This window comes from Lepidochelys kempii, chromosome 6, assembly GCF_965140285.1.
Source record: "Lepidochelys kempii isolate rLepKem1 chromosome 6, rLepKem1.hap1, whole genome shotgun sequence".
Classification (NCBI taxonomy): domain Eukaryota; kingdom Metazoa; phylum Chordata; order Testudines; family Cheloniidae; genus Lepidochelys; species Lepidochelys kempii.
This window is the reverse complement of record NC_136385.1, coordinates 41,649,580-41,671,675: the sequence shown is the minus strand read 5'-3', so window position 1 is coordinate 41,671,675 and position 22,096 is coordinate 41,649,580. Positions and strand designations below refer to the sequence as shown.

At 38.7% G+C, this 22,096-nt stretch overlaps 1 protein-coding gene across 4 annotated transcripts in view; it reads right to left on the bottom strand.

The window, feature by feature from the left end:
• The window catches only part of CSTF3 (cleavage stimulation factor subunit 3), a 136,670-nt gene that overhangs the window by 16,325 nt on the left and 98,249 nt on the right, over window positions 1–22,096 (bottom strand). For all 4 annotated transcript variants that reach the window (XM_073347707.2, XM_073347709.2, XM_073347710.2 and 1 more), the window contains 5 exons: window positions 3,965–3,997; window positions 3,375–3,472; window positions 1,463–1,529; window positions 1,333–1,367; window positions 1,098–1,224 (listed from right to left, as the gene is read on the bottom strand). In XM_073347707.2, coding sequence (XP_073203808.1) covers window positions 1,098–1,224; window positions 1,333–1,367; window positions 1,463–1,529; window positions 3,375–3,472; window positions 3,965–3,997 — 360 coding nt within the window. The remainder of the gene's footprint in view (window positions 1–1,097; window positions 1,225–1,332; window positions 1,368–1,462; window positions 1,530–3,374; window positions 3,473–3,964; window positions 3,998–22,096) is intronic.

Sequence of the window (22,096 nt, the reverse complement as noted above, 5' to 3'; positions counted from 1 at the left end):
AGTGATGTTTGACTGTGCAGGACGGATTCAGAGACTTAAGACTTCTAAAACATAAGAATAAACTTTACATACAAATTATGGGACATAAGACTGAAATTTTGTCTTGCCCGAAGCAATGATCAGTCCACAGTCAGTCACAATTCCTTCCCTCATTACCCCTTGTCCTTTATCAAGTGAAGCTCAGCTCTGTTGTCCAGCACATTGCAGAGGTCAGAGCCAAGGCACTGGCCACTCCCATCCCTCCTTGCTCATCTATGAGGGGTTAAGAGTAATAACAGCTCCACAAAATCTGCTCTGTCCCATTAATACAGATTGGCAATCAGGGTACTCAAGTAGGTGAGTAGGCTTTGTACACACTTATTCCCCAAGGTGGGCACATAGGACAAGTTATAATCATGCCCCTTAAAAAATTTATTAATTTTAAATTTCTGAGAAAGATAATCATATTCTTTAAACTCATCGTGCTGTTCATTTAAATGGAATGAAACTCCCTTGGTATTTGCTACTTCAAATGCCTTACACATCGGACTAAGGGCATGAACTGGACTAGATCCTGCAAATTTTACTCTCTCCTGCAATTTGTTGAATGCCATAAACTCCTACTGAATTCAGGCCTTAAGGGAACTCTGTGGGGATATGGCACCTACTGAGTACAGATCAAATAAGACCCTAAAAACCAGCACACTTAGATATTCAAAAGGCTCACGTTTTTCTTGACTCTTCACAATGGACATCAATATTAAAAATAAAAAATTGCTACTAAAACTCTCCAATACAGCAGACGGAAAACGCATGACACTATGTAACTTAAAACATCACAACAAACTATATGAAAAGGGAAAAATTCTCAAAGTTTATCTGAACAAATAGTCTGTAAGTGAAGAAATACAAAGAAACAAATTATCACCCTGTAAAATTCTCGCATGGATGCACAAAGAGCTCACCATTGTACATACAAAACATGCATTGGACTACCTTTTATCTGTTTACACACATATATAGGGTGGACACAATTCTGCGACCAACTTTTAGTCGTTTTTAAGACAGGATTTTCTAAACAAACCTAAAATCACAAACAATTTTATTTTCTCAGTTACCTCTTCATATTTGTTATAATCTCTCCAGAGTTGTTCAATGTTGATCATTGGGTTCACACAACCTCGCTGGTAAACCCTACGAACAGCAGTTATCCTCTGGTTTTCTGCATAAGATCCAACTGCCTCTCTAATAGTGAAGTGAGACACTAACATGTCAGTAATTAAAACACTGTAACTTATATAAAACATTATAATTACATGAATTAACTTTTAAAATATACTTAAAAGTACTTACACGCCTTTCAAAAAATTGATGTAATCCACCCAGATCTACGTAAAAAAAAAAAAAAAAAAAACAGAAAAAATTAAATCAAGAAGCACTTAGTACAGTAATCAGAAATAACTAGTTAGATAACAAAACATACCTGGTATGACATGATTTCCATGCCGATTTTATCCAGAGCAAAGTCATATGCCTGAGCCATTTTTTCTCTGAAAAAAATGCCACAATATTGAAAACATTCAGAGCTGGGACTAGGTTTTATCAATTTTAATGAATAGTATTTATTTTAAAAACTCTTTTAGCAACCAATTCTAAATATATATTTAAGTAAAAAAAGACTAGTGCTGTAAAATAGGTGTTTGGTTTCCCTAAATTCCTGGCATTCTGTATTCAGACAATTACCACAAGCAAGGAAGTTAAAAGGAAAACTGTAGCTGGCCTAGTGCACTGATGGCAGTACTTAATGCTCTCGTGTGCCTGGGGCTCTCTCTTCTTAGATGAGTGGAGCTCACATATGCCATGTGCACCAGGAACAGAGGAGATAAGGCCAGTTGCTCTATACATATTCCTTGCTGACTGATTTACTTAGTGGCAATACCGGAAAGAGATTAGGAATCCCTGAGAAAAACAACAAAAAGCAGTTAAGAATTAAAAGGAGTGGTTTACAATTAAACAATTACAAAAAAATTGAATGGACCTGGTTTTTACTTTGAAATGCTCTTCTTCCCCTCCCTCCATAAAAATTTACTTCTTTTTAATAATCAAAAGATTTCATGGAAATTTTTTTAAAAATCTTTCCACCATCAACCTCTTGCTGCCCCTGGTCTCTGCCAAAAACTGTAATTTTGTTTTCACTCTCCCTTTTTCCATCTTCCCACCTGCCTTTTCACCCCCTTCTCCACACATTTTGCCACTGAAAAAAGGGTTAGGGAATATAAGACAAAGGAAAGGGGAGAAGAAATACCCCCCAAAATGTGGTTTTTCATATTTTTAATTGATAATTTTAAATTAAAAATTCTGATTTTCTTCATCAAATTTATTTACCATTTTTAACAGCAGTAGTAATGAGTATGTATATCTTCGCTAAGTGATGACTGTGGAGAGAACATGACAACAACCTACAGCTTCTTAAAGTGTAAACGTTAAGGCCATGTCTACAAGGGCTACAGCAGCACGGCTATGCCACTGCAGCTATGCTGCTGTAGCACCATAGCGTAGACGTTTCTTGCGGCTTCAGAAGGAGTTTTCCCATTGCTATCACTAATCCACCTCTCCAAGCAGCCGTAGCAGAGTCGACAGAAGTATTCCGCAGTAATCTAGCCACATCTACATCAGGGGTTAAATCAGCTTAATTTCGGTGCTTGGGGGTGTGAATTTTTCATGCCTCTAAGTGCTACCACTATGTCGATCTAACTTGTAAGTGTAGGCCAGGCCTTCGGATGGAGAGGAATTTAGTGCAGTACGCAGGAGTATAAGCAGGAGAAATGGGATGAAATTAAGGAAAGAAAAGTTTAAAATGAACATCCAAAAATTCTTCCCAACACCATGATGTATTAAGTTCTAGAATAGTCTTCCCAGGCCTTGTCTAAACTAGAGTTCTTCAACTGTTCCCACCTCGAATATTGTATCTTGATTAAAGCTAACACTTGAGCTGTATTACTTGACCATCAATCCTGGTCTACAGAAGGCTTTTATTATTTGCCCCCATTGACCAGAAAGTTTAAAATTAGATTAGACTAGGCAAAAGATAATGTATGATAGGGAACAATCCCTCATTAACAGGCAAATGGACAGGACAATTTACTTCTCTAACTTCTCTGGTTGTCTCAAGGAAGCAACTTTATCTGCTATTTTATATGGAGCATGAGTATGGCAACTGCCTTCCAGAAAGAATCAAGAGAAAATGTTTCTGGAACAGAGAGCAGGCGATATCTTATAGACCCATTATGATCAGAGCCAGGTTTGTCAAGACAAAACCCCTGTTCAATGCCTCATAAAGGAAAAGAGAACCACCATCAAAACTAAAGAATTTGGAACAAACCATTTTTACTTACTTGTAACTGGGTAGCTTTCCCTTGGTTTCACGTACATACGAAAGGTAACACTTCCATAAATCTATGTGTAGCACTTTCATAAGGCATCTTTGAAACAACTGTTAATATATGGAGAAAACGTGATCAGGAATCCAAGAACAGAAATTACATTTTTATATTATTTCTTTGAGCGCCTCAATTAAAACCTTCTCTGTTATTCTGAGCTGAAATGTATTGGAAAGAATACCTAAAATACCCACTGATTTGATAAGATTATCTTCATGTTAGGTAGTGAGAACTGGCGAGGTATAAAATGCAGGACAATTGTTCTGCTGACCCCACTGTTTACAGTGTGTTGACAGCAATAAAACCCACTTTAGTGATCATACTTCTAAGGTATCCTTGGATAAACTGGATAAAAAAAGAATAACTCAGATAAAATATTCAATGCAAGCTGCAGTTCTTTCCAATCTACTACCCCAGCCTTATGAGATGATACCTGGTCTCCTTATAAATATATATATTTCATATGTAAGGTCCTAAGAATTTTTTGTTTTAAAAACCAAAATCTTAAAAATTACATAAAGTATAGAATTTATTATTGGACTCACCTTTTCTACTTTGTCGTAATTTTTTGCTTTAATCTGTAGGGAAGCAGAAAAGAATAAATAAATTGGAAAAATCCTATTTTTAAAAGTAAATTTTGTATACGCAATGGTGAAATGGTTTGTCTGTGTTTAGAGTAATAATGAGTTCTAGTCCACTGCTCTAGCCACTAGGCCCACATTGCCTTATATTTCAACACAACATAACTCTGCAAAATTATTATTCATTGTACAAGAAGCCTCTATTTTTCTTGGCTATTTCTGTTTTTAGGGCCAAGTCTTAGTTCTATTGCAGTCAAATGGAGGTTTACTTCATTGACTTCCAACAGGACCAGAATTTTGGCCTTAATGAGCAGTCTTACTTATATTCTGTATTGGAAGTCAAATTTTCTAAGTTGGACACTTACTTTAAGGTGCTAAATTGTGGACTTAACTGCACAAAAACAGATACTAGTTACTTCTGTGCCCATCTGATCATCCAGATTCTGGGCACCCCATCTGAACCACCCTAGTTTGAATATTGAGCTAAATGGGTCATTTCATTTATCAATCCACTATAACATTTGAATTATGTTCTTTAACGTATTGCTGGCAAACATCATTACATCATGCTGAAAAGTGTGTGTGTTAAAATAAACCTCCTGAAATGTTCAAACAAGAGTTGGCTGAATAACAAAGTATTCTTGAGTAAACCCAGTAAATTCAGCTCTCATATTTGTGGAGTCATATTATTTATCATTTGGAAGTATGTTAGCAACTTCTACAAATTTCAGCAAGAGCGATTATTCATCCCAACTCATACCAGAAGAATGTTATTTTCCTGTTAAAAGTTTCAGTCATCCAATTAGAAAGCAGAAATATTCAGGGATTTATGTGACCAATCGTTCATTAACTGAACCTGATTTCTGAGTAATCTTAGTTAAGGCAACTTTTTAGTCACGGGCAGTAAACAAAAATTCATGGCCTGTGACCCAACCATGAGTTTTACTTTATACCCCTAACTAAAACTTGGGCCAGCGTTTCTCTATGGGGGTGGTCTGGGGGCACCATGGGTGCTGGAGGAGGTGGTCCAGCTGGGGCGGGGTGGGGGGGCAGGTGTGGTGCGTGATCTGGGACCCCCGCTGATGCTGGGGGGGAGGGGGAGATGGAGTGTGGCCCAGGACCCCTCCGCTAGTGGGGGGGGCGGGGAGGGGTTGGTGGGGCAGGCAGGCTCCCTACCCAGCTCCAACCAGCATGTCCCTGCAGCTCCTAGGTGGAGGGCCTGGGGGCTCTGTGCGCTGCTCCCACCACAAGCAGCGGCTCTGCAGCTCCCATTGGCTGGCAACCACAGCCAATGGGAGCTGGGGCTGCCGCCTGCAGGCACAGACAGTGCGCAGAGCCACCTGGCTCCTCTGTCTAGGAGCTGCAGGAACATGCCGGTGGAAGCCAGGAAGCCCCCCCCCCCACCAAGATCAGTGCCGCCCCGCAGTTCAACCGTCTGCCCAGAGCCCCCTCCCACACACCCAAACTTCTGCAGGCAACCCCTGAGCCAGCTGCACCATCCGCTGCAGAAGTCACGGTATCTTAGTCATAGTAAACAGTTTGCAAACAACCAAAAGGCTCAAACTTGTTTGGTTGGTTGCATTATTCAAATATTTACAAACAATAAATATATTAGAAAAATTAAGGATCAGTTTGTGAATGTTCACAAACAGGAAAACAGCTAAATTTGCCAACTAGTTTTATGTGAAATAAGGAATTTGCTTTATAGTTTAGAACAAAATTCTGCTTTCCTATCAGTTACGGAACCAGTCTTACAATACGAGGAAATGACTGTAAACTCCCAAAACTGTAAGCCCAAACCAACAGAGTTCAGCTTTCAACCCATAAATATTTATATTTTCACAGAGCACAGCAATAATAGTGAACTCTACGTGAGGCTGCTAATGATCAGATGGGTTAACAGCCTTTGGTGTCACCTTGGACCATCTACTCCACTGGCCAGGAAACAAATGTTCCTGGTCAATGTTTATGAAGTAAACCACAACAGAGGAGGAAAAAATATATTACTTCTGCAGTTCCTAAAGGCCCCAATCAGGATCAGGGCCCTATTTTCCTAGGTACTGGCCAAACATATGAAGACCATGTTCCCTGACCCAAAGAAAGAGAGAGAGAGAGAAAAGAATTTTACCAAGAAGTCAGAGAAACACCAGTTGCTTTTCACTAGTAACATGGAGACCATCTGTAACCTCTAGTGGGATTTTGAAAAAGTTGATGTATGTATTATAAATAACTGACGGCTCTGGAATAAATACATAGTTGAAGTCTCATAGACCTGCTTATAACTTAACTGTACTGCAGCCTTACAGTCTGTGACAAACAGATCCTCTCAAGTTTATTACAGCCCTATATTTATGCTGTACACAATTAGCCCATAATTACTACAAATATAAAATCAAAAGACAAAGATCTCATCTAATTTTTAGCCCATTTGTTCCCACATAGTTCTGTGACTGGAAGTTCATAAGGCTAATGAACAAACTAAGTTGTGCGTGTAAGTCATCCCAACATCTTCATATAAAAGTTCAGCTTGATGCTAAGATTCCCTCCCATTACAGAAGCCATCCCAAGAACTGCAGCCTCTGGTTAGCTTTATAGTCTTATCAAACTAACTGGGATAATGTATGAATATGTGACTTTGCTTTTGTTTAAATGGTTAAATATCTAGTTGTCATTTCTGTCTTCCAGCTTTATTTGCAGGAACACACTGCATGCATTTCTGAATGTTCAGTTTATGTCCTTAAGTATCTAGCTGGAATGCGTACTTTGTCTTCTTAGGAGATTGAGGGCCTCTAGTCCATATTTTTACCACTTTCAGGACTGATTATTATATTTCCCTTTCCCCTGGCTTACCAGACAATTAATACAAAAGACAGCGTCTAGCTTTTTTCTGAATCATGGATGATTTTCCAAGCCAATCAGCCAAGTTTGTACCATTTCTCTGACATTCAAAGACAAATCTCACAAATCCCAGGAGGAACATAGAACTAGGAGAGGGATGAGAGAGCCCTTTCCCTTTAATTTATACAAACATCTCCACATGCAGGATGGAGCACTAAATACATTAACCAGCATCTTTGACTTATTTGTGGTGAAAAAGGGCAACTGTACCATAAAATCCAAGGGACAGAATCACAAATTCCACAAAGCTGACTGCTAATGAACAGTAACTGACAAACAGTATTATAATCCCTTACAAAAGGAAATGAAAGCCTGCCCTTAGCCCTGGACCTAAGTCTGATTAGATATGCAGATAAACTCTATAATTAAACTGAGGGAAACATGACTAATAAATAATAGTGTCATCTTTCTAGGATTAATGCTATGAAGGAACCTTCCCCGTAAAAGAAAGGAGGAGAAGGGACATTAGCCATTTCCAGAATTCATCCGGTGGGCCCCAATATATTTCCATGTGTATTTAAACATTTACAGAAACACGTGGAACTGATCCACTAATACCCAAGTAAACATTTTATTCAAGCCAACTCCAAAAGCTTGCCCATATCCCATGAACAAAACAAACTATTTTAACAGGAGTTACCAACTCCAGCAAACTTCCTGTGAATCATGTGCACCTTGTCAAAGACACAAAAAACAAATCGGTTGCTTCAATATTAACAAACACATTTCAACAGTAATATTTCTTTACCAATTTTACCTTAAACTGTGAACTGCTTTCTTAATTTTTAAAGGCTATAAACAAACAAGAGATATTAAGGAGATCAATAAACCCTATATCCTACTCCTGATTTTGCCACAGGTCAATGACAGCACATCACCTTTGCAGTCTCAACATGGCACCTGCTCCCTGCTTAATACTGGATCCAACTTAAGGTCTTGATTTTTCAGGATTTCAGTGTGCAGAAACCCATCTATCGTAGTACTGCCTCTCCTTCCTTGACCTGATCGTACCAGCAGCAGGGATGCTGGAGCTGACTCTACTGAAACTGAGATTTGCAAGGAGACCTGCCTTTCTCAGTATCTGCCCCACAGCTCTGGAACTTCCTTTCTACAAGATACCCATTGATCATGGATCTCATGACCTTACATTTCACTCTTAATACTCGTCTCATAACACTTTATTTCATCCAATAACTGCCCAAAAGACAGTGAAACACACACCCAAGTAGAAGGCTCACAAACAAAGGATAGCAAATATAGTTTTACTGACAGCTTTAAGTATATGTGTTGCCTCTCATGACACTGATGAGCATGTGGTAGGATAATTAAAATAGATTTTAAGGCTGCATTTACAGGGTAGGCTGAGCTATGTTCAGGCCCACAGACTAGAAGACCTAACCACACAGGTACAAATGGGCTAAATTTGCATAAATATGCTAAGGTATTAGCAGTCACTCCTTAAAGTAGAAGGGAGAAAGTCTGCAAATGTAAGTTCCATCTGTGCTAGAAAAAATATGCTTGCAGTAAAAAAAGGATCCTTAAACCAAAAGGAATGGAAATTATTTAGCTTGAAAAGCTATAAGAGTAAAGTACTCTGCTCCTGAATTTCAGGCTTAGCCATTGCCAGCATCTTGATTCTCTTTGACGTTTTAAGGCCACTGCCTATCTAGGTTTATGAAATGTATATATCATTATATCCTCATTTAATTAACGCTTTCTCATATAGCAGTGCATATTTCAGACCTTTCTCTCTCATTTGATTTGTAATATATTCTTCACGGCTCTTGTTTATTTATAGCCATTAAACATTATGGAATAAGTTCATACTTTAATGGAAAATTTTCAAAGATCCTATTTGCATTCTTTTATTTTGTAACAGGAGAGAAAAGTGCTGGAATATTTAAAAACTAACGAAAAAAGAAACAGTTTGCACGGTAAATCCTATTGCTCTTGTTTTTTCAGTGCTTTCAAAATTTTTACCCTTTAGCTATGGAGCCACAGGATAAAAGCTCTTGGCCTTTTCTCATTCTCCATGAGGAGGTAGGAATCCATGAGGACACAGTGAGCAAGGTCTGTTTTAGCCCATGTAGATGTACTTTGTAGATGTACAATGTAGATGGTACTGTTTTAGCCCATGTAGATGTACAGTGTAGATGTACTTTCATTATTATTTTAAAACACAAGGAAGATAGGTTTTAAAAGAGCTTGTAGAAGGAGCGCCTTCTAGCTTTGCAGAAGGCCTCAAATAAACATTCCTATTTATACATTCTGCTACCGCCCATTCCTTTAGCTTCCAGAAACAGGGAAACACGGATTTTGGATCAAGTATTGAAGGAAATATTATTTTGGGTTCTAAACTTTTAACAGCTGCATCAGAGGTTCTATTTACCCTTGCAGCCTCTTGCAATTCATCTGAATCACTCCCTCTTGCTGAATCCTCCTCTAAGCAGAGCCCTAGTTTCCATTTATTCTCCCTAGCCTTGGAAAAGTTCCATTCATATTTTTATACATATTTAGTGACCAGTAGTACTTCAGGGACAGCCTTTACCCAGAAGGTAACTTTGCCTTTGTTTTCCCACTCATTTGCAGGGAATAATTTCTTTTGCAAGTGGGACAAGGGGCAGAAGTTGGACTAAAATACTTCCTCCTCCACGCTGGTATAGGGACCCTAACACAGATACTGTCTCGCAATATTCCTGTTCCTTTGATGGCTTCCAACATTCCCCAGTAACCTGATTTCCAGCCCCTTCATTCCTGAATATTTGGAAATAAATTCAGGAACAAAGAGAGTCATTTAAACTCTGAGAATTCAAAACATGAAAGAAATATTACAGAGGAAATCTAAGAAAGAAAAGCCTGTGAGCCTGATTCTACACTGCCTTGAACCCTATGCAGCCATTTATACCTATGTAGTGAATGTAAACATTAGAACAGGAGTATGTACAATCACTTTGCAGTCATAAATAACTCCACAAAATCCCCATTAGTGGAAAATTAAACCCTACCATTCCACAAGAGTATGTTTTTTACACACAAAGAGCACAGCATATACAGTACATCTCCCTTTCTACACCTCTATAAAGGATTGTGCATTATGATGCATGCAATAACTCTGTAATAAAAAAGCAGCTGGCCTCAGAAGGCATTTCCTGCTCTGACAGGCAATTTAATATTTAACAAACGAAAATTTTAAAGTAGAGCATCCCTGCTGTCCCGGGACACTGTGATAAGAGGTATCAGCTTTGCATACCTCCAGGTATGGAGTACCTATCTACTTCCACTTCTCACTGCTTCTTAATATAATTGGAACATTATGATGTTTGCATAACTTCTCTTAAAAATGTTTATCATGACACCTTACAATTATTTTAACAAAAGTCTCTCATGGGATGCAAACTTTCATGAAGTGTTTGATTCCCTCCTATTTTTTTAATTGAGGATGAAGGGGCATAACTGTCAATAGCTTTAAAATTCTCCATTGTTTGTAAGGTCTTGGAAGCTTGAAAAGGACATCTTTATGATTTGGGTCTAATCTTACAAAGTGCTGCTCATCTCTAGGAAGTGAAGAGTGCCCTCAACTCTCATTAAAGACAATTGGCAGTGCGAGCTCTCCGCATCTCCAAGGAGGTCTTACAGGTTCATGTCCCTTGTCCTCTTCCATTGGGCTAACAGTGATTTTTGACTCTTGTTTCTAATGCAGGAGAAGCCCAGGGGCCTTGGTTCTATTTACTTCTACTTATTAATGTAGAATCTTCATCAAGATCAGCAGAAATAAGGCAATTCTTAGAGCTGAGCGTATGAATAAAGTTTTGGCCCTGTTCCCCACATGAAAGGGGGCCCAAAGCATTTTTTTTCTAAATCCCATAAGGGATCTAAAAATTGAAATGTATATTAAAAAAATAAACTATTCCTAACATAGTTCACCCTTTGGTCACTGACTAATCATAAATAGACACCAGTGCAGGACTAGCCTGATTTTCTGCATGCGCAAAACAATACAGGCAGCAAGGGGAGTTCAAGACAGATGCTGGTCAGCTGGATTCTGCCACCTGTGGCGAACCATGGAAAGACTGTTTTGCAGGGCATCTGTGACTTATATTGTTAACCAGAATAACCAGGCATAGTTGAAGGAACAGTGCGGGCAGTCTGCATACGTATCTGCCATGATCAAGGCAAGGGCCTCAACCTGCAACCCCCTATTCACATGACTCCTACATTCAGTATGAAGAGGGTGGGCCTAGGGCTGATCTCAGCAACTGTACTTTGCTAGCTTATTAATGCAGGTTATGGGGCATTATGCCTGTTGCTTGGTAACAGCCAAAAGCAGACCAATAAAATCCAAAGGCCCAATTTTTGATCCAAAGTATCTGAACACCCCTTTAAAAATATTTTTGAAAAGATAAAGGCAATACAAAGTTAGATAGTGCAAATTTATTCTGTTATGCATGTGTTACTGCTGTATGAAGGACCAAGGGAGCTCTCCACTACATGAGTTACAGCTGGTCACAGGAAGGCTGCCCCTATGACTTGACTAACATTCAGAGTTCAGTGCAATGCGAAGACAGCGGCAGAGCTGACAATTTTAGAAAAAAGCTACTCCTGCATATTTCAGACACATGCAGATTATATGGTGAAAAAAAAAAATAAATCAGTCCTTGGATGAATCCTACCCCCCACTGAAGCCAATGTGAGTTTTGGCATTGATTTCAGTGGGATCAGGCTTTCAACTCCCCTTTTTAAAAAAACCTCAACTCTGTTTTTAATAAGTAATTGAGATGCTGCAACTGAATTCTTTCCTTAGGAAAAAAAATACCAGCCCCCATTACACTGGTCATCAGTTTATTAGACCATTAATACTGGATTGCTGTATCTGACTATAAAAAGCATAACAGGCACGAGATACTGCCCCCTTCTGCCTCAAGTCAGCTTGCTTTGTGCCACTGGAAAGGTATAGAGGGGGAATGGCCACAACATCTGTGCTGGAGCTTCCCTAATATGGTGCAATCGCCACAGGTACTATAGCTGCCATAGCCTGTTCCACACCCCACTTACAGTTCTTGGCTTCAGGGCTATGTCAAGATTGTAGAACAGGATATAGCCTGAGCACACCTCACTCTAGCTTTCCCAAGCAGGCACAGTCTAGAGCATGATGTAGGCTGTTCCAAACGTTGTCAAGCTAGGGATGACATAAAACCAACCTCAAGGTCAGGGAGTCAAAACCAACTCTCTGATTGCTTCCCGCAGGCTATACTTAGAGGAGACTGGGTGCAGGAGAGAATCCAGATCTAACTTACTGTGTGAAAAAATTTACATGCTCATGAAGTCTAAAAACAATCAACATAAAGATAAGACAAGTTTGTCACATTTTGGACCAGACAATACAAATCTAAAACCCTTTCTTTAAAATGCTTTCTACTTCTATAAGTATTTTTAAGATAGAGACAGCTCATTTTGCTTCAAGCAGCAGTGGTTTACAAGTTTACAGCATGAGAATCCAACTGCTCCAATATTTATTTGTATTGCAAGATTTTTTTTTTTTTTAAAATCTGGGTGCTACTGAGAATGACAAACACGAGTAAAACTGTGATAAAATCCATTCAGAAAAAAAAGTATTTTTAGAGTATACCAAAAACTTATGATTTTTCCTCAGTAGGAATAGTAAATTAAAAAAAAATAAATCAACTAGACTTTTAGTACCTGATTCTAACCTCACATCTACATTACACCAGTGTAACTACACTGAATTTCATCGGAGTTACTTCTGATTTACAAAGCAGAGAGATAAAAAGCAGGCCCTTTGGATGTATTAACTATTAGTGGGTTCTGAGTCTATTTTCATGTCCAGGCTAACGTAAGAAATCTTTTAAAAATACATAAAATTAAGCTACTGCCAAACTATTTGAGACATTTGCATCCAGGCACCATCTTGCTGAACAAGGATTGATGTGCAAGGACACCTAATATTTATAATTCTCAGAGACAGATTTAGGAGGTGATGTGTAGGCAAACTCTGAAATCCACTTATACCCACAGCTACCATATAAAGGACTGAATTGGTGTGTAAGTTACATGCTGAAGAGCCTAAAGAATTAAAGTAAGAAGAGTCTACTTTCACTTGCACGTGCTTACATCCTTTTTCATGCTTTTCTTAATAGCAGTCTGTTTTCTTACTCCTCAGGACAAGTCAGACTATTTTGAATTCTCAGATTCTTCAGTAGACCAAAATACAAAGGATGGGTAAGAAGGGGTCTGATTCTAATAGGAGACTAATTTGATGCAACAGTTGTTGGGAAGGAGGCAGGGCAGAAGATTTTAAATTGCAGTTTCTCTCACCTCTAACTTTGACCCTTAACATTTAAACAGTAAGCGTTGTTGGATGCAGCTGACACTGCAGACTATCTTATTTTATCAAGATAATACTCAGGTTAGTTTGAAATTAAATTTAAAAATCTGAGATCTGTTCCTCTACTGCAGCTGTGATGCCGTGGGTTATATGAAACTATTAAAGTAAGATTATATTTGGATATTAATATTTAACACTTTTCAAATATTCACAAAATTAATTCTCACATCACTTTTATGAACTACATATTACCTCTATTTTACTGATAGGGAAATAGAGGTAAAGAACTTAGGTGATTTGACCGTGGACACAGGAATCGACAATGATAAAGTTAGGGTTGGAATTTTAGGAACTACTGATATAATATTTCCTTTATTTTTATCCTTAAAAAAAACAAACCCTGCAAATTAAGCTAATCCCAGCTTTGTTACCATGCGTGTTCATAATTTTTATCCTTGTCCTCCCTTCGTTACCTTCAATTGTTGTGTCTTGTCTTAATCCAGATCATAAACTCTTCAGGACAGGGAATGTCACTTTGTATTTCTACAGTTTTCAGAACTACAGAACCCCAATCTGACTGGTGCACCGGAGTGCTTCTGTAATAATAAATAATAGAAAGAGGAGTTCCTGGCTCTTACTTCTGTGATCAGATCATCCATTATAATAGAAGATTCATTTCAGCTCTGTATTTCATACATCCAATCATAAGTAATTCTTACTGTCCAGTTGAATTGTTACAAAATAAACGTATTATACTATAAGAACAAGAAGCTCATAGTAATCATTTTACGACAGGGACAAATTTTGCCCTCATATGTGTTTGCGCAACTCCTACTACAAAATCAATGGCAAAATTTAGCCCATATATTATGATGCTGTAGTGTATGGATTTTAATTGGCTTCTAAAAGAGGTTATTTATAGTATGCACAGGATAAGTTCTTACATTATGTTACCTCTAGAATTAAATCTCAAGACTTAGCAACAGTCAACAATTCTGAACAGAAGCATGAAGGATTTTGATTGTTTTTAAAACAGGTTTTCAGTGTTCCATTTTCCACACAATAGGACAGTAAGGTTTGTCTACACTTGAAACTGAACGACAAAACTTTTGTCGTTCAGGGGTGTGAAAAAAAAACATCCCCAAACAAGGGTTTGGCCAATGAAAAGCGCCGGTGCAAACAGCGGTTTGTCAGCAGGAGCGCTCTCCTGCTGACAAAGCTACCCCTGCTCGTTGGGGTTGGAAGTTTTTTCTCGGTGGAAGAGCTCTCTCCTGCCGACAAACAGTGGCTACACTGCACGCCTTTTAGCGGCACGGCTGTAGCAGCACAGCTGTGGCGCTAAAAGGTGTGTAGTGTAGACAAAGCCTAAGAGTACAGCATCTGACCCTTAAGGAAGAAACTTCCTCAACCCCGTCACCTCTTCCCTACTCATGACAACTCCTCCTTACTGCCTCTCCACTATGAGACCTCTCCTATTTCTCTAGCCCCCTGTTCCTTCCATGATTGCTGTATAAGGTAGCCCCAAATTTTCCCAAGCAGAAAGTCTTATTCTCCCAACTCCACTTTCTTTAGCTCACGTCCCTGCATGTGGTTGTTCTGACATCCATGTCAAAAAAATTTGGTCCCCACACCACCATCCGCCCCACTCAGCTTGCGCCGCTGCTGGGTGTCTCCTGGGCCATGATGCTTTATGGGATGAAATGGCAGAGTGGATATGGAAAAGGGGGGGTGGGGTGGTAGTCCCAAACAGACCTTGTCTTCCAGTGGCCACAAACCATCCCATCACTCTAAAAGAGTACCCCAATTAACATAAGGGTGAGGGGAGAATCTTGAAAGATATAGGGACTAGCTCGTTTCCTAATGGCTAATTTAAATATTGTATAGTGCCACAGCAGCAATACTATCCTGAAGTAAAATTTGCTATCGACTAAGTTCACAGTGACAGATGTCTAATATGTCTGAAGAAATGTTGTTCCTGCACAATGAAGTTACTGCAAAACATACTGCATACAAAATGCCTTCCACTTTTTTTTTTTTTTTTTTTTTTTTTTTAACTATACCACATACCAACACGTTTCAGTATGTGATTCTATATGTGGTACACACAAGAATATTTCAACTAAGTATTTATTTGAATGAGCAGTAATTGCAGGTCACAATTTTTCTTTATTCAAGAACAATTAGAGTTCCATGTTAAAACTCAACATTCATGCAATTTATAGGTGAGAATTTAAATACACAAAAATCAGAAGATTTAAAGTTACCATTCCCAAAAGAAAATAACCTGGCGACACTGAATTCATCCACATATTCAATACATTTTTCGGTCTCATCTAACTCATGCATTTTTCATTGAGAAAAGCTAAGCTCTTTGGGGCAGGAATTGTCTTTTTACTGCCTAACTGTATATTGCCCAGCATAGCATTTCTCAAACTGGGGTCCATGGACCCCTGGAGATCCACGAGGGTACTTCAGGGGGTCTGCTAGCCCCACTGATCAACTCAACTCCTCCCCCTTCCTCCCAGCACCTCCTGCATGCCATTGAACAGCTGTTCCCCAGCCTGCAGGAAGCACTGGGTGGGTGGGGGAGGAGTGAGGATGGGGCATGCTCAGGGGAGGAAAGAGGAGGGGCAGGATTGGAGGGGGGGGCTGGAAGAGGTGGGATGGTGTGGGGCTTTGGGGGAAGAGGTGAAGGGCGGGCAGGGCCTGGGGCTGAGCAGGGGCTTGGGAGTTCATGAAAAAATTTAAGTCAAAATAGGGGTCCTCGGGTTCCTAACGTTTGAGAACCGCTGGCCTAGCACAACAGGGTCCCATTTCCTAACTGGGATATCTAGGTCCTACAACAGTACAAATTATAGTAGTAATAGCATATTTACTAATATTTGGCTTTGTTGAATGTTATGTTTGTGAAAATGCTGGACTGGCTCTGGAGAACTGATGTTCTCATTTTACCCACAAACAGGTACAGCCATTTCTTATGCTGTACCTGTCTGGTGGGTAAAATAAGATAATCAGTTCTCCAGAGCCAATCCAGCATTTCTGAACGGATAAGCTTCCCTACACTGACCACCAGTAAGCTTCATCCCTGACCTGGGGGATCATTTGTAAAGTAACATGTTAGTTTGTTCTTTATGCACATTCAGTCTTTTTCCTGTCTGCTCAGACTGCCAACATGCCACCTAGTGCCAATTCTAGTATCTCACTGAGCACCTGAGATGACCTAACCCATTTCATGTGGGCCAGACACCCACCAGCCATTAACAACTTTGTCGTTACCAACCTAGGGTCTGTTCAAATAAGTGATGTAGAGATGAAAGGCTCTATAGTGGCAACAGAACATAAATGTCTAATACAGTATCAAAAATATCTATATAAAAGAGGGCTGGATTATGATGGCTCTAATCACTTTCTTGATTTTTGAATGTTTACCTTCTCAACTAATTTGTTGCATTAAGAAGGACTTTTATAGATTCCAAATGTGCCAGATTTTTCAGGGACTAAGTGATTTTAAATGCAGGTTCCTTAATTTCTGTATAATACCAGGACACTAACTACAGCCTTAGAAGCCAAAGGCAGGCAGTGCTCTTTTACCAGGACTTGTGTAATGCACTCATGGAAGACTGAAATGACAGATTCAAATTCTGCAGCAGTTCTACATGCAAATCAAACCGTAAATCACTACAAAATATTAGTTGGAGTTTTGTCCCCCCGCATTACCCGAAATTTCACAGTCAGACATACTGAAGGATAATTAAGAGCTAATATTTAAGAAATGAGAGGTGGAAAAAAAACAGATAAAGGAAAGAGTAAAGATTGACAAAGAAAAACCCCTTTTAAGTGGATCAAAGAAATATTTTCTTTAAAATTACAATAAAAATTATATTTACAAGTCTCATCGTGTTAGTGTAAATTTTCCCTTCTTTATTTCCATTGTTTTGTTTTGAAGTGAAGTCCTGCTCTGAAAGGGACTCTAAAATGGCTTTGTTGGGTTTTAAAGTTCTTGTCCCTTTCTGATTCCAGATCAAATTAGTTCATCTTACATGTAAAAAGGAGTTTCTTCTGTTAGTGCTGGAAGTTCAATTCTACTTATTATTTCTACTATTACATGTACTTAGTTCTAAAGCATCCAGCTGTAAAAAGGAGTTTCTTCTGTTAGTGCTGGAAGTTCAATTCTACTTATTATTTCTACTATTACATGTACTTAGTTCTAAAGCATCCAGCACTGTAGTATCACATCAGCACCTGAAAGCCAAGCTGTGTTCTTTTTAGCTATTACCAGAACAAAACACAATCAGTCCCCTTGCTCTTTAGCTGTATTGGCTCTGCAGTGGTAAAAGAACAATTTGGTTTTTGTCATGCAAGACAGCAGCAGCTGTGACTCTGCATCTACATTGAAAGCTGGGCTGCTGAGTAAGAAAATGCCATTCTATAGTCACTCTTCTCATAATTATCCTTTAAGTTTTATAGTTTATTTTCCTGAAGGAAAGTGTAAGATGGAGGTTTTGAAATGAATGAAAGACCTTGCTTTGCCACATTTAGAAGATTTTTCTCAATCTAATGTGAATGGTCACTTTGTACATGTTCACAATAAAAACTATTTATAAGAGAAATTAAATATGAACACATTCTCTCTGAACATTCTCCAAAGAATTGAGAAAGTTGTTTCAAATGAACTATAAAAGGATTATATTTCTGTATAGTCAATTTACCCAATTACTATACACATAAATATAGCAATAAAGAAATTGAAGAGTATTTAGTGAAATTAGCAACTTTTTACTTCCAAACTATGCGCCTCATGTTATCTTCTGTTGTATGTTATGAAAAGGAGAAAAATGGCACTTAGTACCCCCACCCCAGCCTTCCTGGTGACAAAAGGAAATCTACTGGTCTTCAGAGAACTCAAAGAACTCAGTGGAAATTTGCTCATTAGTTACTGCTTCTTGGAGTAGCAGAAAGCATTCCTCTAGGAGGAAGGAGAGATTGACATAAAAGGAAGCATTTCTCTTTAGGGAGCCAACCTGCCAAGGGAAGGTGGGAAAAGAAGAGCAGTACAGAGGGGCAGGGCCTTTCCAGGAATGGCCTGGTATATGCAAGGATGTCTTCTGCTTTTCTCATGGATTCTTGGAAACCTGCAGCCCTCTACAGCCTCAGCACTCCCCTCCCCCTGAGGGGACAATCAAACCGGATGGCAGCATGTAGTAGCCCTTTCTGTCTGAGATCTTTGTTTCCACAATCTAGATTAATGAACTTCATGCATCTTTTTCCGTAAAGCCAAAGCAGCAGACTAATAAGAGAGAGGCTTTCATATTGGTGTCTCCACCATCCAACACTAATCATCAGAACCCTTAGTTGGAAACTGAATATATTATGCTCCACTGGAAGCTAAGTTAAATCCTTCTAAGAAAGGCCTATGTAGGGCAACATAGATTTGAATGGCAAGAAGATCTGAATAAACGAAAACCAATTTGCAGACAAGTTTGTCTTTCTGCTCAGACAATCTACTGATTTGATCTAATATGCTGCTTTAACTAAATCTCCAGTGTAAGATGGGAGGAATTAATTCAAGGTCACATATTAAAATGCAAACTCCTGAACTATATAAATCAAGTCTGCATTCAAATATGACAGAGAAACACTAACACACAGAATCTGGGTATACCCTAATCATCAAACTTTAGCTGAAACCTGGGCTGCTAACCTTCCTAATTACATCCCCTAAAGGAGGGCGGGGGGAGAGAGAAGGGCATAACAACCTTCACTGAAACAAATTTCCTTCCCCTAGCAGCTAAGAATATGCTTTTGAATACTAAGGGCTTTTCTGCACATTGGGTTATTCCCGAATAGCTCTTCAGAAGCAAGAGTCCATTGTTCCCATTTATCTTAATCCACTTTGAATGTGGATTATTTAAACAGAAATCAACACATTCCAGAACAAGGATGTCCACAACTGCTATTCACGATTATTATTCAGGAGTTATTCAGGAACAGTTACTGCTCTTCAAATTCACAACCTACCTTAATCCAAATTAATTTTAAAGTGCAGGAAAGCCTTAAGGACTGATTCATTGTTGAGCTTTCTTGGAAGAATTTAACCACCCACACTATGGTGTATATCTTGGTCACCACCTTAGCAGTCCACATTCTACTATAGACTTCAGACAACACAGTTGTAGTTTGAAGGCATTCAGCAGCTTGCAGTTTTAAGCCCCAATTCCTGTGGAAGTTGAATGAAAATTAAGGGTGCTCAGCACTTCACAGAAAGAGGCCCACTCTTTAGAGTGATAGTCTTAGAAGCTAGCATACAGTTCAGTGACCTCAGTCTACAAGACACAAGCTAAGTCTTTATGGAGAAAAGCTAATTTAAAAACAGAAAGATTTTCTATTCTGGACTTTAGAAAACAAAATAACCAACAGGAAATGGCAGTGGGTTGCTATTACTAATTAACTTACCCTTAAAAAATTTCTCTGAAAACTCTCTCCTCCTACCCACTATTTATGTTGGCTTTTTATTTTTTTCTTTCAACTTTTGTCTTTTCATTATCCGTCAGTTTCTCAGGTTCATTCTTCTCCCTTTCTAGTTTATATTTGATTCCTCACTCCTTTTTTGAAGAATTCTATATATCTACTTCCTCCTCCAATCATCAACATCAGTTGTTGCTTGTTCTTTTTATTTCACCAGCATGGCCAGCTCCTTTCTTCCTCCTCCCATCCCTGAGTGCATATTTTGAAGAGAAATGTATTTCTGATCTCAGGTAAGTATCACATACCAATTTAAAGGCAGCCCACACTTGTAGGCCAGTGCACATCTCTACTTCCCTCACCAGTACCTAAATACAAAATAGTCCCAGTATAGCCAAATGATATTTCTTGCGAAGTTAGATACTGATTGATATGAGTAAGAATGGCAGATGCAGGCTCACATACAAGAGTTTGTTTGAAAAAGATGACAGCTAAACACCTTTCAGTTTTCTCACCCTTTTCAAGTTACTCTTTTTCAAACAGAACACTAGTTGACCTCTTACCCCAAAATAAAATAGTCAAATATAAAGTGGAGTTGGGGTCTCTGTCCTCCTCTTTCACTTCTCTTAATAGTTCCTCAGTTTATTGCAAGTAAGTTTCTTTTACTACATGGGTAAAATTGGTATTTAGAAATCCACAAGTTGTTAGCCCTTTCTCGAAAAAAAACCCAAACCCATTAGTTCAGTCTTACGTACTGGTAGCCCCAATATAATTAAGTCACATCTTTCTTTGCATTGACCATGATTAGAGGCAATAGGACCCATCAGAATTCTTTTCTTATCAACTTCCTTGTTCCATCTACTCTACATGTTTCTTTATTCTCACCCCTGTTTGTCAGCAGAACCAAATCTTTTTTTAACAACTAATATTTGTAGGTGATTATCTGTCTATCATGCTTCTTGCATTAGTCCAGTTACTTTTCTTTCCTTTGAAGATTATTTTCTCTGTTGTCTTTTGTCCATTTATTTACATTTAGTCTGTTCATATAGTCTTTTTAGGAAAATTTGTCTTCTCCGCTTTTTTTTTTTTTGCTACGTTCTTCATGACATGAGCTGTACCTACTACTTCACTTGTCACATTTTAAAAGAAGTCTTCAAAAGCCTGTCCAGTCTTGAGCCCAGGAGGCTGATTCCCCATGCACACAAGTGAAAATTTTCTATTTGTAACAGCTCTTTCTCTCAATACATGGAATTTCTATTTCATTAAACCAAACTTCTTTCCAAGCAACAGCCTTTAATCCAACAATCTGTTTCTCGTTTTCTAGGCCTTGCCCACTCTTCAGCATAGTTAACCTAATCATCTCTGTTTTGCTCCCCAAGTTATTGAACTTTTGTAGGACACTTCTGCCCTGCTTACTGCTTGGATCAATATTAATGTGGATGACACTTTGCAACCATTCTTCCAAACTCTTGAAGCAATGTACTGCTCTGTTCTCCTTATCCCTATTTTATGTGATCAAATCCCTCTTTTTTCCATACAAATACCCTGATCATGGTGATCTTCCACTCATTGATCCACAACGTTCAAGACTTTTTCAGATCAGTGCAGTTACCACACATTTCAACTTGGACCACTAGTTTGCTCTATTTGTCCATTGTCAAATATAATGCAAGATAATACACTCTCCCTGGATGTATTCACATGGAATAACCCATTTTATGAACACAATCTTTTCTTCTACCTTCCACTTCTCTCTACTCAGATTCAGTCCTCTTGTGTTTGAAATCTTCTTTAATTTCAGCTGTAAGCATCTCTTGCATAAAATGGTAGAAAAGTCTTCAACATCCCAGATGACTTATGTTACACATCCAGCCTCAACTTTTCTTTCAGCTTTCTGAACAGCTTATATTGCTTACCCATATGACACCTCCAGGTCAACAGCAAAGAATATAAACATTACACACTCACTACAACAGACTGGCTTGCTTCCCTTTGCAACAGTTCCCCCCCCCCCCCCCCATTTCTCTGCTCACTTTTCAGGTCTTCGTTCTATTTACTGTAGTTCCCATTTCACACTCCCTATTTCTCAGTCTTTTTCACTGTCATTGTAATAGTTTATAAAGTATTAAACACACATGGGAGTTGTTACAGGTCTATGAAAGTATTCATAGATATTAAGTATAATTCAATTAAACAGACTTACTGGTATTCTTTGCAGCTGTAAGGAGGCATCTCTCTCACACACACATTCACAATGCCTTTACGACCATAACTAACACTGTAGTGGCTCACTTGTCAATAGAAGGATGTGATTCAAGTTACACTACCATTGAAATAAAAAAATCAATATAGCACATATGGAATGCAAAATCATTCCCTCAACATGCCCAGGT